Here is a 15,243-nt window from a genome sequence, read left to right as displayed (position 1 = left end):
GCGATTTGTCCTGAGACAAACTGGTTGGAAAGGGAGGGCCTTGGACGGGTGTCACGAAAGGTGTGTTCCAATCTAGGCTATGTTATGTAACTAGTCACACAATCTTTGGGAACCCACTTGCCCTCTGTGGGTCCCAATGTCTTCATCTAGAAATGGGGATAAAAACTCTTGCCTTGCCCACATCCTGGAGATGCTGTGACCAGAAAGGGGAGAAAGCACACAAACCTTTGTGTTGTTGTTTTTTTTTTAAGATTTTATTTATTTATTTGACAGGGAGAGACAGCCAGCGAGAGAGGGAACACAAGCAGGGGGAGTGGGAGAGGAAGAAGCAGGCTTCCATCGGAGGAGCCTGATGTGGGGCTAGATCCCAGAACACTGGGATCTGGGATCAGGCCCTGAGCCGAAGGCAGACACTTAACGACTGAGCCACCCAGGTGCCCCCAAACCTTTGTGTTTTATTTATTTTTATTTTTTAAAGATTTTTTAAAAAATTTATTTGACAGAGAGACAGCCAGCGAGAGAGGGAACACTAGCAGGGGGAGTGGGAGAGGAAGAAGCAGGCTCCCAGCGGAAGAGCCTGATGTGGGGCTCGATCCCAGATCACTGGGATCACGCCCTGAGCCGAAGGCAGACACTTAACGACTGCGCTACCCAGACGCCCCAAACCTTTGTGTTTTAAATCCATCATCTACTCCATCCGCTCAGAACCAGCTCAAATATTAGTAACTGTGCTCTGAGAATCATGTAAAACTTGAAAAAAAAAAAGAATTACTTCATTTTTATTAACCGAAAATCTTGCCATGATCAGGTCATAAGCTGGGAAAAATTCACATCTTGTTTTGATCAATCACAGGAGGAATCTATCTATCCGGAATGGAACTGGCACCACGTCTCAGATTTAAATGTTACTTCTTAGCCTCGTGAGTACCTTTCCTTAATTGTAGGAAATGATAAATGTGAAAAAGAATTCTGTAGGGCTTGATAGCTTGAGGTCGGTCATGGTGGTTATTAACCTCGGGAATACATTAGAATCACCTAAGGGAGATTGAAGATCGTACCGATGCTACCAACACCAATTGTATTTCTTGGGGTAGGGCCCAGGCTTTTTTCTGTTCCTTTCCTCTCCTCTTCCTCTTCCTCTCCTCTCCTCTCCCCTCCTCTCTTCTCCTTTCCGCTCCTCTCCCCTCCCCTCCTCTCTCCTCCTCTCCTCCCCCCCCCTCCTTTTCTAGATTTATTTATTTATTTGAGAGAGAGAGAGCATGAATGGGAAGGGCAGAGGGAGAGGGAATCTCAAGCAGACTCTGCACTGAGCACAGAACCCAACACAGGGCTCAGTCCCATGACCCTGAGATCATAGCCTGAGTCGAAACTAAGAGTCCCATGCTTAACTGACTGTGCCGCCCAGGCACCCCTGGGCTTTTTTCTTTTTAATGCAACTAGGTAGGGGTGCCTGGGTGGCTCAGTCAGTTAAGTGTCTGCCTTCGGCTCAGGTCACGATCCCGAGGTCCTGGGATCCAGCCCCGTGTGGGCTCCCTGCTCAGCCAGGAGCCTGCTTCTCCCTCTCCCTCTGCTCCTCTCTCAGCTTGTTCTCTCTCTCTCTCCCAAATAAGTAAATAAATAAATAAAAATCTTTTTAAAAAAAAAGCAGCTAAGGGGGCGCCTGGGTGGCACAGCGGTTAAGCGTCTGCCTTCGGCTCAGGGAGTGATCCCGGCGTTATGGGATCGAGCCCCACATCAGGCTCTTCCGCTATGAGCCTGCTTCTTCCTCTCCCACTCCCCCTGCTTGTGTTCCCTCTCTCGCTGGCTGTCTCTATCTCTGTCGAATAAATAAATAAAATCTTTAAAAAATAAAAAATAAAAAAAAATAAAAAGCAACTAGGTAATTTTAATGGGCAGTAAGGTCTATAGGGACATGAAAGTGTGAAATGAAAAAGCTGTAACAGTGAATTGAAATATGATGTGAGCCACAAAGGTGAGCAAATACACGTGACTTAAAATGTTGCAGTAACCACTATTTTAATAATAAATTTTACATAAGCCAATACATCCAAAATATTATTTCAACATGTCATCAACACAATTATGAATGAGATATTTTACATGTTTATAGTAAATCTTCAAAATCTTTTGTATATTTTATACTTAGAACACATATCAATTCAGAAGATGCAGACTAGTCATAGTTCCTGGGGCCAATGGCTACTCTTTGGAGTAATGCTGAGCTAGAATATATAACATAAATGTTTTCTGCTTATAATTCATTGGATGATGGAGTTGCAAGAATTTCTAAATCTTACCAAGACCCTTAGAATGCATGCACTGCTTTCTTTTTTGTTTTTTTTTTTTACACTTACATGCTTAAATTTGAAATAAAGTTGTTATAACATTCACTATCTCTCAGTAAAGCTTTTCAGTTTTCATCATACAGGTTTTATACATATATGTCTTGCATATATTTTTTCATTAGGATTATTCCTAGGTCGCTCGTATATTTGCTGCTATCATAAGGGAGAGTTGTTCAGTAGCTGGTTATTGAGCTATTGATTTTGTGATACTATCTTGGTCCTGGGCTCCCTTATAATTCTAAGAGTTTGGGGTTGTTTTCCACATAAAGCATCATGCCATATTCTCTGCAAATAAAGATAATTTTATTTCCTTCCCCATACTTAAATCTCTTATTTCTGTTTCAGGTCTTATTATATTGGCAAAAACTTAAAAAACAACATTAAATACTAGCATCACTATAGGTATGCTTGTTTTCTTTTTAATGTTTTCTTATTGTAATGAGAATGTCTTTAAATGTTTCATTGTTAAAGAATGTTTCTTTTTTCTTTTTTTTTAAGATTTTATTTATTTATTTGAGAGAGAGAGACTGAGAGAAAGAGAAAGAGAGAGAGAGCATGAGCAGGGCAGAGGAAGAGGGAGAAGCAAAGCTCGAGTCAGGGCTTGATCCTAGGACCCTGAGATCATGACCTGAGCTGCAGGCAGATGCTTAACGGACTGCTTAACAGGTACCCAGGTGCCCCTGTTAGAGAATGTTTCTATGGGTCTGAGAGAGAGACTCTCAAAAGAAACATTTGGTTATTTGTAATTTTCTAATACTTTTTAAAAACTTTCGAGATAATTATAGATTCACAGAATTTTGCAAGACAGTAGAGACGTCTCGGTTTACTCTCCACCCAGTTCCCCAATGGTTATATCGTATGTAACTGCAGGACAATAGCAAAAGCAGAACATTGACATTGGTACAATGTGTACTGCTACAGTCATCTTATCCACCTGTGTAGCCGCCATGGCAGTCAAGATAGAGAATGGTTTCATCACTACAAAGACCTCCCGCATGCCATTCCTTTACGGCCACATCTTTCCCTCGCCCCACCACCATCCCTAGTCCCTGGCAACCATTAATCAGTTCTCTGTCTTTATAATTTTTCTTATTTTGAGAATGTATGGCATCGTATAATATGTAACCTTTTCAAATTGGCTTTTTCAGCATAATGCCTGGCCATCCATTCAAGTTGTTGTATCAATAGTTTGTTCCTTTTTATTACCAAGTAGTATCCATGTGAAGTACCACAGTTTTATTTTGTTTCTTAATATGAAACACTTCAGGAATTTGCATGTCATTCTTGTGCAGGGACCATGCTTACCTCTGTACTGTTCCAATTTTAGTAAATTTGCTGCTGAAGCAAGCACTGTACCACAGGTTTTTTTTAACCATTCACCTATTGTAGAACATTCTGTTTGTTTCCAGTTTTTGTCCATTACAAAAAGCTGCTGTGACCAACCATGCACAAGTTTTTATGTGAACATGTGCTTCATTTCTCTGAGATAAATGTCCAGGAGTAGGATTATTGGGTCATACGGTAAGTGAATATTTATTTTTTAAAGAAACTGCCAAAACTACTTTCCAGGATGGCTATGAGATTTCACATTCCCACTAGCAAAGTGTGAGAGATACAGTTTCTCTGCATATTCACCAGCATTTGATACCGTCACTATTTTTAATTTTAGATTCTAGCGTAATTTTAAAAATTAGCGATGGTTTTTATCAAATAAATCTTTTGACATTTACTGAGATAATTTCATGGTATCTCTTATTGGCTCTTTTGATGAATTACATTTTTTAAAAGATTTTATTTATTTATTTATTTGTCAGAGAGAGAGAGAGAGACAGAGCACAAGCAGGGGGAGCGGCAGGCAGAGGGAGAAGCAGGCTCCTCGCCGGGGAAGGACCCCTTTCCCGGACTCAATCCCAGGACCTTGAGATCATGACCTGAGCTGATGGCAGATCCTTAATCAACTGAGCCACCCAGGCATCCCTGAATTGCATTATTTTATCCTTAAGTATACATATACTTTGTTTTTCCTCCAATGTTACATTTTACTTTTTTTGGCGGGGGGGAGAATAGGAGAAGGAAGAAGAGGGGGAAACAGGTCCCACTGGAATCTCCAAAGTATGAGACTGGTAGTACAAAGATGGGAGGAGATGGCTAGGCAGATTGGATGGAAGGCCTCCAAGATTCTTTTTTTTCTGATTTCTATACTCTAATGAAAACGATATGACATATGTAAGTGCCTAAAACACGGTATTCGGTAAATGTCAGTTGCCTTTCCTAGCAGGGTTCTCCATAGGCTAGGTTTTACCTAGACATCATCGTCCTTTTCCTTTCCAGGAATGAGACTCAACCTGCGAAACTAGGGCACTGACAGTACAGTAGTTTGGATGATGTGTTTGGTTAGCTGGCTCAGTGCAGGGTCTCACTGTCTCCCTGTCCTCCCCACTCCACTCCGCCAGGGATGGTTTCCCCAATGGCGGCCCTGGGGCCTAGCCAGCTTTTCCCAGCAGATTCCAAGCATAGGGCCGTGGGTTGTAACTCTCCAGTGCACAGTCCTCTCCTGGTGATGACGCTTATACAGGGAGACGCAGACACGCGTGCTGACTTTGCTGGCTGTCTTCAGTGCTCAATCTCTTGGAAATCCACATCATTCACAGCTAGGGTCTGGTCTCTTTCCTGAAGTCCTGCCCAATGTGTGTCAGAGTAGGGAATCACCTTGGAAATGAAGACACCTAGCTGGGAGGCCTCTCCTTCTTGGATGTGAAATCCCAATTGAGCTCCAGGCGGCTTCTTCAGTGTGATGACTGGGGGCAGAAACTGGGTCAACTCATTGTTGTAGCCTTCGTGGCATACCCCCTCCAGAGGAGGAATCCGTGTAGGGGCAGGGAGGGGGGCGGCGGTGCTCACAGGCAAGGAGGAAAACTGCCAGGTAGTCATCATAAAGAATCTAGCCGTCCATCTCCAAGGCCCCAACAGCCGGCCTCAGCCACCTCAGGCTGCGCTCGCTGCCAATTCCACATATACGTTTTAAACGATAAAAATATCAAACAGTACAAAAAGGAACACAAGGAAAAGTAAGTCTCTTCCCATCACTACCACTGGAACAATCACTTAACCTGTTTCTTGTGTTTTCATCTACTATATATATTTGTATTTATGGTTATTTATGTATTAGTTTTAACAAGTAAGACGTGTTGATTTGATGCTTACAGATTGTGAAGTGATTACCACAGTAGCATTAGCTAACAGCTCCATCACCTCACGTAATTACCATTTCTTTTTTGTGGTGAGAACGTTTAAGATCTAGTCTCTCGGCAACTTTCAAGTATATAATACAGTGCTGTTAACTATAATCACCATGCTGTATATTAGATCCCCAGAACTTAAAACCAGATGTTTGGACACTATGACTACGTCTCCCCGTATCCCCTACCCTCTGGCATCCACCACTCTACTCTCGGTTTCTAGGAGTTCACCTATGAATTTAGATTCTGCGTGGAAGTGCTATCACAGTATTTATTTTTCTCTGACTTTTTTCACTTAGCGTAATGCTCTCAAGGTCTATCCATGTTGTCACAAGTAGCATGTTCATGACTGAATAATATTCTCATATATATATGAGAATATAGATAGATATCTCTATTCTCTATATTCTCTATATAGAATATTCTATATTCTAGAATATTCTATAGATTCTATATATAGATTCTATATATAGATTCTATATATTCTATAGAATATAGAATATTCTATAGGAGTTCACCTATGGAGTGAACTCCTATGGTTTCTAGGAGTTCACCTAGAATATAGAATATTCTATAGAATGTATTCTCTCTCTATATATCTATATCCTCATTTAGATATAGATACCTGTATCTATATACATCTCACAACTTCTTTATCCAGTCATCTGTTGACAGACATCTAGGTTGTTTCCATATCTTGGCTACAGTAAATACATTTCATGCAGTGAACGTGGGAGTGCAGATAGCTCTTTCCTTTGTTTTTGTTTTTTTTTTAAAGATTTTATTTATTTATTCGACAGAGAGAGAGACACCCAGCGAGAGAGGGAACACAAGCAGGGGGAGTGGGAGAGGAAGAAGCAGGCTCATAGCGGAAGAGCCTGATGTGGGGCTCGATCCCAGATCGCCGGGATCACGCCCTGAGCTGAAGGCAGACGCTTAACCGCTGTGCCACCGAGGCGCCCCTCTTTCCTTTGTTTTCATTTCCTTTGGATGTAAACCCAGAAGTGGGATTGCTGGATGATATGGCAGTTCTATTTTTAATTTTTTAAAGTTATTTGCGAGAGAGTGAGAGCACCAGCGGTGGGGGGCAGAGAGAGAGGATCCCGAGATCAGGACCTGAGTTAAAATCAAGAGTAGGATCCTTAACTGACTGCACCATCTAGGTGCCCCTATTTTTAATTTTTTGTGGAAACACTATACTATTTTCCATAGTAGCTGTACAAATTTACACTCCCCCATAGTGCACAAGGTCTCTCTTTTCTCCACATCCTTGTCAACACGGATTATTTCTCGTCTCTTTGATGAGAGTCGTTCTAACAGGTGTGAGGTGATATTTCATGGGGAGTTTGATTTGCATTTTCCTCGTGATTAGCGATGCTGAGCATCTTTTCACGTATCTGTTGGCCATTTGTGGAAAAATATTCAGATCTTCTGCCCACTTTTAGTTGGATTGTTTTTGGCTATTGACTTGTATGAGTTCCTTAGTTTGGATATTAACCCTTTATCAGATATAGGCTTTTAAAATGTTTTTTCTTCCATTCTGTAGGTCGCCTTTTCATTTTGTTGATCGCTTCTCTTGCTTCGCAGAAGCTGTTAGTTCGATGTAGTCCCGCTTATTTTTTATTTTTATTTTTTTTGCTTTTGATGCTTATGCATTTGGTAGCATATCTGAAATATCATTGCCAAGACCAATGTCAAGGAGCTTTTTCTCTATGTTCTTTTTTTTTTTTTTAGAGATTTTATTTATTTATTTGACAGAGGAGAGTGAGCACAAGTAGGGGGAGTGGCAGGCAGAAGGAGAAGCAGGCTCCCCGCTGAGCAGAGAGCCCAGTGTGGGGCTCAATCCTAGGACCCTGGGATCATGACCTGAGCCGAAGGCAGCCACTTAACGAGCTGAGCCACCCAGGTGCCCCATCTCTATGCTCTTTTATAGGAGTTTAATGGTTTGGGGTCTTAAGTCTTTAATCCACTTTAAGTTAATTTTTGTGGATAGTGTAAAATAGGGATCCAATTTCATTTTTTCTGGATGTGATTATCTGGTTTTCTCAACCCCATTCATTGAAGAGACTATCCTTTCCCCATTGGGTATTTTTGGCTTATTTTGTCAAATATTAGTTGACCATATATGTGAGGGTTTATTTTTGGGCACTCTATTCTGTTACACTGGTCTATTTTTATGCAAATACCATACTGTTTTGATTATTATAGCTTTGTAGTATAGCTTGAAATCTGGGGTTCTGCCAGCTTTGTTCTTTTTTCTCAAGATTGCTTTAGCTATTCAGAGTCTTTTGTGGTTTCATATGCATTTTAGGATTGTTTTTACAATTTCTGTTAAAAATGCCACTGGAACTTCAGTAGGGATTGTATTGAATCTCTAAATGGCTTAGGGTTGTATGGACATTTTAATGATATTAATTCTTCTGATCCACAAACATGGGGTATCTTTCCATTTATTTGTGTCCTTTTTAATTTCTTTCATTGAAGCCTTATAATTTTCATTGCAAAGATCTTTCTTCTCCTTGGTTAAATTTATTCCTAAGAATTTCATTGCTTTTGATGCTATTGTGAATGTTTTCTTTATTTCTTCTGCACATATTTTGTTGTTATTCTATAGAAATGCAACTGAGTTTTGTATGTTGGTTTTGTATCCTGCAACTGTACTGAATTTGTTAATTAGTTATAACAGGTTTTTTTTTTTTTTGGTGCAATTTTTAGGATTTTCTATGTACAAGATCATGTCATCTGTAAACAAGACAATTTTACTTCTTCTTTCCCAATTTGGATGCCTTTTATTTCTTTTTCTTGCCAAGTTGCTCTGGCTAGGACTTCCAGTGTTATGTTGAATGGGAACGGTGAAAGTGGGCACCATGGTCTTGTTTCTGATCTTAGATTAGAGGAAAAGCTTTCAGCCTTTCACAGTTAAGGATGATGTCAGCCATCAGTTTCTTATATATGACCTCTCTTATGTGGAGGTGTGTTCCTGCTGTACCCAAGTTGTTGAGAGTCTTCAATCACGAAAAGATGTTGTACTTTGTCAAATAACTTTTATCTTTTGAGATATGATGTTTACTTTTTTATAATGTCCATTTTATAATTGACGGAAAGTGAAAGTATGCACACACACACACACAAAGAAAATAAAAATATTCATGCCACCCAAAGATAATTGCTTTGTCAAGATTTTGGTGTAGGACTTTCCATCTTTCCCCCCAATATTTCCAGACCTCACCTAGGATCCAATGACTAAGGTATCCAGAGCCTTACTTTAGGACTATGGCTAGCATTCCTTCTGTTTGCTTACTACCTACGTCTTTTTATTTTTTAAAAGATTTTATTTAAGTAATCTCTACACCCAACATAGGGCTTGAACTCACAACCCCAAGATCAAGAGTCACATGCTCCACTGACTTAGCGAGCTAGGTGACCCTTTTAATTTTTAAAAAGATTTTTTAATAATGGGCAGAAGATATGAACAGACACTTTTCCAATGAAGACATACAAATGGCTAACAGACACATGAAAAAATGTTCAAAATCATTAGCCATCAGGGAAATTCAAATCAAAACCACACTGAGATACCACCTTACGCCAGTTAGAATGGCAAAAATAGACAAGGCAAGAAACAACAATTGTTGGAGAGGATGTGGAGAAAGGGGATCCCTCCTACATTGTTGGTGGGAATGCAAGTTGGTACAGCCACTCTGGAAAACTGTGGAGGTCCCTTAAAAAGTTAAAAATTGGGCTACCCTTTGATCCAGCAATTGCACTACTGGGTATTTACCCCAAAGATACAGACGTAGTGAAGAGAAGGGCCATATGCACCCCAATGTTCATAGCAGCAATGTCCACAACAGCTAAATCGTGGAAGGAGCCGAGATGCCCTTCAACAGATGACTGGATTAAGAAGTTGTGGTCCATATATACAATGGAATATTACTCAGCTATCAGAAAGAACGAATTCTCAACATTTGCTGCAACATGGACGGCACTGGAGGAGATAATGCTAAGTGAAATAAGTCAAGCAGAGAAAGACAACTATCATATGATCTCTCTCATCTATGGAACATAAGAACTAGGATGATCAGTAGGGGAAGAAAGGGATAAAGAAAGGGGGGGTAATCAGAAGGGGGAATGAAGCATGAGAGACTATGGACTATGAGAAACAAACTGAGGGCTTCAGAGGGCAGGGGGGTGGGGGAATGGGATAGACTGGTGATGGGTAGTAAGGAGGGCACGTATTGCATGGTGCACTGGGTGTTATACGCAACTAATGAATCATCAAGCCTTACATCGGAAACCAGGGATGTACTGTATGGTGACTAACATAATATAATAAAAAAATCATTAAAAAAAAAAGATTTTTTATTTGAGTGTAGTTGATACACAATCTTGATGAGTTTCAGATGTATAACATAGTGATTCAATAAGTGTATACATGATGCTATGCTCACCACAAGTGTGACTACCAACTGTCACCAGACAATGCTATTAAAATATCTTCGGGGCACCAGGGTGGCATAGTGGGTGAAGCGTCCGACTCTTGGTTTCAGCTCAGGTGGTGATTTGTGGGATTGAGCCCCATGTTGGGCTCTGCAGAGTCTCCTTGAGACTCTCTTTCCCTCTTCCCTTACCCCTCCCCCCACTCTCTCTCTCAAATCAATCAATCAATCATCAGTCAATCTTTAAAAAAATATCTTTGACTGTATTCCCTATGCTGTGACTTCTATCCCCATGACTTCTTCATTCCATACCTGGAAGCCTATATCTCCCACTCCCTTTAACCTATTTTGCCCATCCTCCCATCACCCACCCCTCTGGCAAACATCAGTTTGTTCTCTGTATTTATAGTTCTGATTCTGCTTTTTATTTGTTTAGTTTTTTAGATGCCACAAATGAGTGAAATTATATACTACCCGTCTTTCTCAGTCTGACTTATTTCACTTACAATACCCTCTAGGTCCATCCATGTTGTTGCAAATGGCATGATTTCATCCTTTTTATGGCTGTGTAATATTCCACTCTGTGTGTGTGTAATCTCCCCAATGTTTATCTTTCATTCTAATATGTGGTATATCACATTTATTGATTTGCATATGTTGAGCCATCTTTTCATCCCAGAGATAAATCCCACTTGATCATAGTACATAGAACATCCTTTTAATGTGCTGCTGAATTAGGTTTGCTAATGTTTTGTTGAGAAATTTGGCATTTATATTCATTGGGCTATTGGCCTGTAGCTTTTTTGTAGTGTTCTTTTTTTTTTTTTTTTTTTTAAATTTGAGAGAGAGAGAGATGGAGAGCAAACACAAATGGAGGGGAAGGGCAAAGGGAGAGGGAGAAGCAGGCTCCTGGCTGAGCAAGTAGCCTGATGCGGGGCTCGATCCCAGGACTCCAGGATGACCTGAGCTGAAGGCAGACACTTAATGGACTGAGCCACCCAGGCACCCTTCTTGTAGTGTTCTTATCTGGCACTGGTATCAGGGTAATGCTGGCATCTTAAAATGAATTTGGGAGTGGTCTCTTCTGCTCAATTTTTTTGAAGAGTTGGAGAAGGACTGGTGTTAACTTTTTAAATTTAGTAGAATTCACCATGGGAACCATCTGGTCCTGGGATTTTCATTGTTGGGAGATTTTGATTACTGATTCAATCTTCTTGCTTGCTATTGGTCTGTTCAGATTTTCTGTTTCTTCATGATTAAGTCTTGGTAGGTTGTATGTTTCAATGAATTTATCCTTTCTTCTGGGTTATCCAATTTGTGGGCCTCTGTTCGTAGTAATCTTTATGATTCCTTCTATTTGTACAGTTGTAGTGCCCTCTTTTTCATTTCTGATTTTGAGTCTTTTCTCTTTTTTTCTTAGTCTAGGTAAATATTTGTCAATTTTGTTTATCCTTTCAAAAAAGTAGCTCTTAGTTTTCATTGATCTTTTTTATTGTTTTTCTGGTCTTTATTTCATTTATTTCTGCTTTGATCTTTGTTATGTCCTTCCTTCTGCTAAATTTGGGCTTAGTTTGCTAGCTTTTTAAAAGATTTTATTTATTTATTTATTTATTTGAGAGAGAGTGAGAGAGAGAGCAAGAGAGAGCACGAGTTGGGAGGAGCAAAGGGAGAAGCAGGCTCCCAGCCGAGTGCAGAGCCTGACATAGGGCTCGATCCTGGGACTCCAGGATCCTGAGTGGAAAGCATTTCTAATCAACTTAGCCATCCAGGCACCTCTTAGTTTGCTATTTTGATTTCTTTTTTGGCCCATTTCTTTTTTGACTCATACTCATTCAGGAGTATATTATTTATTTATTTATTTAATTTTTTTTTTTTTAATTGAGTAAACTGGACCCCCAACATGGAGCTCAAACTCATGACCTGGAGATCAAGAGTTGCATGCTCTACTGACTGAGCCAGCCAGGTGCCCCAGGAGTATTTTTTTAAAAGATTTATTTATTTATTTGAGAGAGGGAGAGGGAGAGAGAGAGAGGAAGAGAGAGAGAGCGCGCAGGGGGAAGGGCAGATGGAGAGAGAGAATCTCAAGTAGACTCCCCACTGACATGGGGCTCTATCTCATGACCTTGAGATCATGACTGGAGACCAAATCAAGAGTTGGACACTTAACTGACGGAGCCACCCAGGCGCCCCAGGAGTATTTTATTTAATTTCCACGTATTTGCTAATTTTTCAGTTTTCTTCCTGTTATTGATTTCTAGTTTCACATCATTGGGGTCAGAAAAGATACTTGGTATGATTTCAATCTTCTTAAATTTGCTAAGACCTGTTCTGTGACTTATCACATGATCTCTCCTGGAGAATGTTCTGTGTGCACTTGACAGGAATGTGTGCTCTGCTGCTGCTGGATGCAATGTTCTGCGAATGTCTGTTAGGTCCATTTGGTCTAAAGTGTCATTCAAGTCCATTGTTTCCTTATTGATTTCCTGTCCGGATGACCTATCCATTGTTGAAAGTGTGATATTGAAGTCCCCTACCATTATTATATTTTCTGTTTCTACCTTTGGATCTGTTAGTATCTGCTTAATATAGTTGGGTGCTCTAATGTTGGGTGCATATATTTTTAAGCTTATCTTCTTGATGAATTATCCCCTTATCATTATATAATGCTCTTCTTTGTCTCTTGTCACTGTTTTGGGTTTAAAGTCTATTTTTCTCTAATATAAGAATAGCTACCCTGCTCTCTTTAGGTTTCCATCTACATGGAATATCTTTCTCCAACCCTTCCCTTTGAGCCTATGTGTGTCCTTACAGCTGAAATGAGTTTCGTATAGGCACCATATAGTTGGGTCTTTTTTTTTTTAATTTTTAAAAATTTTAAAAAAGTTTATTTAATTTATTTTTAAAAAATATTTATTTATTTTAGAGAGAGAGAATGAAAGCAAGTAGGGGGAGGGGCAGAGGGAGAGATTCTTCAAGCAGACTCCCTGCTGAGCAGGGAGCTGGACTTGGGGCTTGATCTCACAACCCATGAGATCATGACCTGAGCCGAAACCAAGAGTCAGATGTTCAACCCACTGAGCCACCCAGGCACCTCTGTATACTTTTAAGTAATATCTACACCAAGGTGGGGCTTCAACTCATGACCCTGACATCAAGAGTTGCATGCTCTTCCAACTGAGCCAGCCAGGTGTACCAGGTCTTGTTTTTGTTTTTTTTTTTTAAATCTATCCAGCCACTCCATGCCTTTTGGTTGGAGAATTTAACCATTTACCTTCAGAGTAATTATTGATAGGTAAGGACTTACTAATGCATTTTAGTAATGGTTTTCTGGCTATTTTATAGTTCATTTGTTCCTTTCTTCCTCTCTTGCTGCCTTCCTTTGTGAAATGATGCTTTTCCTTAGTGGTATGTTTTGATACCCTTCTCTTTATCTTTTGTGAATCTACTGTAGGTTTTTGCTTTGTGGTTATCATGAGGCTTACATCAAACATCATATAGACAGAACAGTCCATTTTATGCTAATAACAACTTAACTTTGGTTGCACAGAAAATCTTTACCCTTTTGCTCTCCTCCTTTTTTGTTTTTGATGTCACAATTTACCTCTTTTTATATTGTATATTCACTAAGAAATATTGTAGTTATTTTTAATATTCTTGTCCTGCATCCTTTATCCTAGAGTTAAATGGTTAACATACCACTGCCTCACAGTATCACGAGTGTTCTGAATTTGTCTATATACTTGTCTTTACCGGCATGTTCTATATTTTGGTATGTTTTCTTGTTGCTAATTAGTATCCTTTCATTTCAAGTTAAAGAACTCCTTTCAGCATTTCTTTTAAGTCAGGTCTAGCAGTAATGGACTCCCTTAGCTTTTGTTTTTCTGGGAAATTATTTCTCCTTCATTTCTGAAGGATAACTTTGCCAGGTAGAGTATTCTTGGTTGGTAGTTTTTGTTTTATTTTGTTTTTCTTTTAGCAGTTTGAATGTATCATCCCATTCTCTCCTAGCCTCTGAGGCTTCTGTTAAGAAATCTGCTGATAGCCTTATGGGGGTTCCTTGTAAGTTACATGCTTCTTTTTCTTCCTACTTTTAAGATTCCTTCTTTGTCTTTCATTTTTGGCACTTTTATTATAATGTGTCTTAGAGAGGGTCTCTTTGAGCTTCTTGAACTTGGATATCCAAACCTCTCGCCAGATTTGGGCAGTTCTCAGCCATTATTTCTTTAAATAAGCTTTCTTCCCCCTTCTCCCTCTAGAACTCTGTAATTCATAAATTATTATTATTTTTTAATATTTTATGTATTTATTTGACAGAGAGAGAGAGCACAAGCACGGGGAGCAGCAGGCATAGGGAGAGGGAGAAGCAGGATCCCCACTGAGCAGGGAGCCCGATGTGGGGCTCCATCCCAGGACCCCAGCATCGTGACCTGAGCCAAAGGCAGCCGCCTAACCGACTGAGCCACCTAGGCGCCCCTAAATTATTTCTTTGGATGGTATGCCATAATTCATGTAGGCTGTCTTCACTCTTTTTCTTTCTTTTTTCTTTGTTCTCCTCTGACTGGATCATTTCAAAGTTCCTATCTTTCTAACTCACAAATTCTTTCTTCTTGATCCATCCTGATGTTGGGTTTTTGAGTTTTTTTTTTTTTTTTTTTAGATTTATTTATTTATTTGAGGGGATGGGGAAGGGCAGAGGGAGAGGGAGAGTCCCAAGCAGACTCTGAGCCGAGCACAGAGCGAGACACAGGGCTCCATCTCATGACCCTGAGATCAGGACCTGAGCAGAAACCAGGAGTCAGGGGCTTAACCGACTGCACTACCCAGGCGCCCCCTGTTGATGGTTTCTATTGCAGTTTTCACTTCATTCATTTTATCTTTAGCTTCAGAATTTTTGTTTGGTTCTTTTTTTTATGAATTCTCTTTGTTAAACTTCTCATTTTGTTCATGTATTGTTTTCCTGATTTCATTGGATTCTCTTCTGTGTTTTCCTTTAGTTCATTGAGTTTCCTTAAAACAGGTATTTCAAATTATCTATTGGGTAAATTGCAGGTCTCCATACTGAGACTGGTTACTGAAAGATTATCGTGGTCTATGTTTCACATTCCTTGAAGTTTTGTATTGCTGTCTCCATATTTGAAAGAGCAGTCACCTCCTCTAGTTTTTGGTAACTACCTTCTTCAATGCATCTAAACTTGTGTTTTTCCTCCAGCTGTGTGCTGG

At 39.9% G+C, this 15,243-nt stretch overlaps 1 protein-coding gene and 1 pseudogene across 1 annotated transcript; both read right to left on the bottom strand.

The window, feature by feature from the left end:
• Window positions 1-3,592: 3,592 nt before the first annotated feature.
• LOC113246631 (U6 spliceosomal RNA) lies at window positions 3,593-3,692 on the bottom strand (annotated as a pseudogene).
• Window positions 3,693-4,958: 1,266 nt separating this feature from the next.
• LOC130544686 (PDZ domain-containing protein 11-like) lies at window positions 4,959-5,276 on the bottom strand. Its single transcript, XM_057317591.1, has one exon. The coding sequence runs from the start codon at window positions 5,274-5,276 to the stop codon at window positions 4,959-4,961; it is 318 nt and encodes a 105-aa protein (XP_057173574.1).
• Window positions 5,277-15,243: the final 9,967 nt, after the last annotated feature.

Source organism: Ursus arctos, unplaced genomic scaffold, assembly GCF_023065955.2.
Source record: "Ursus arctos isolate Adak ecotype North America unplaced genomic scaffold, UrsArc2.0 scaffold_23, whole genome shotgun sequence".
Taxonomy (NCBI): domain Eukaryota; kingdom Metazoa; phylum Chordata; class Mammalia; order Carnivora; family Ursidae; genus Ursus; species Ursus arctos.
Note: the sequence above shows the minus strand (reverse complement) of the source record. Positions and strands in the feature narration are given on the sequence as shown.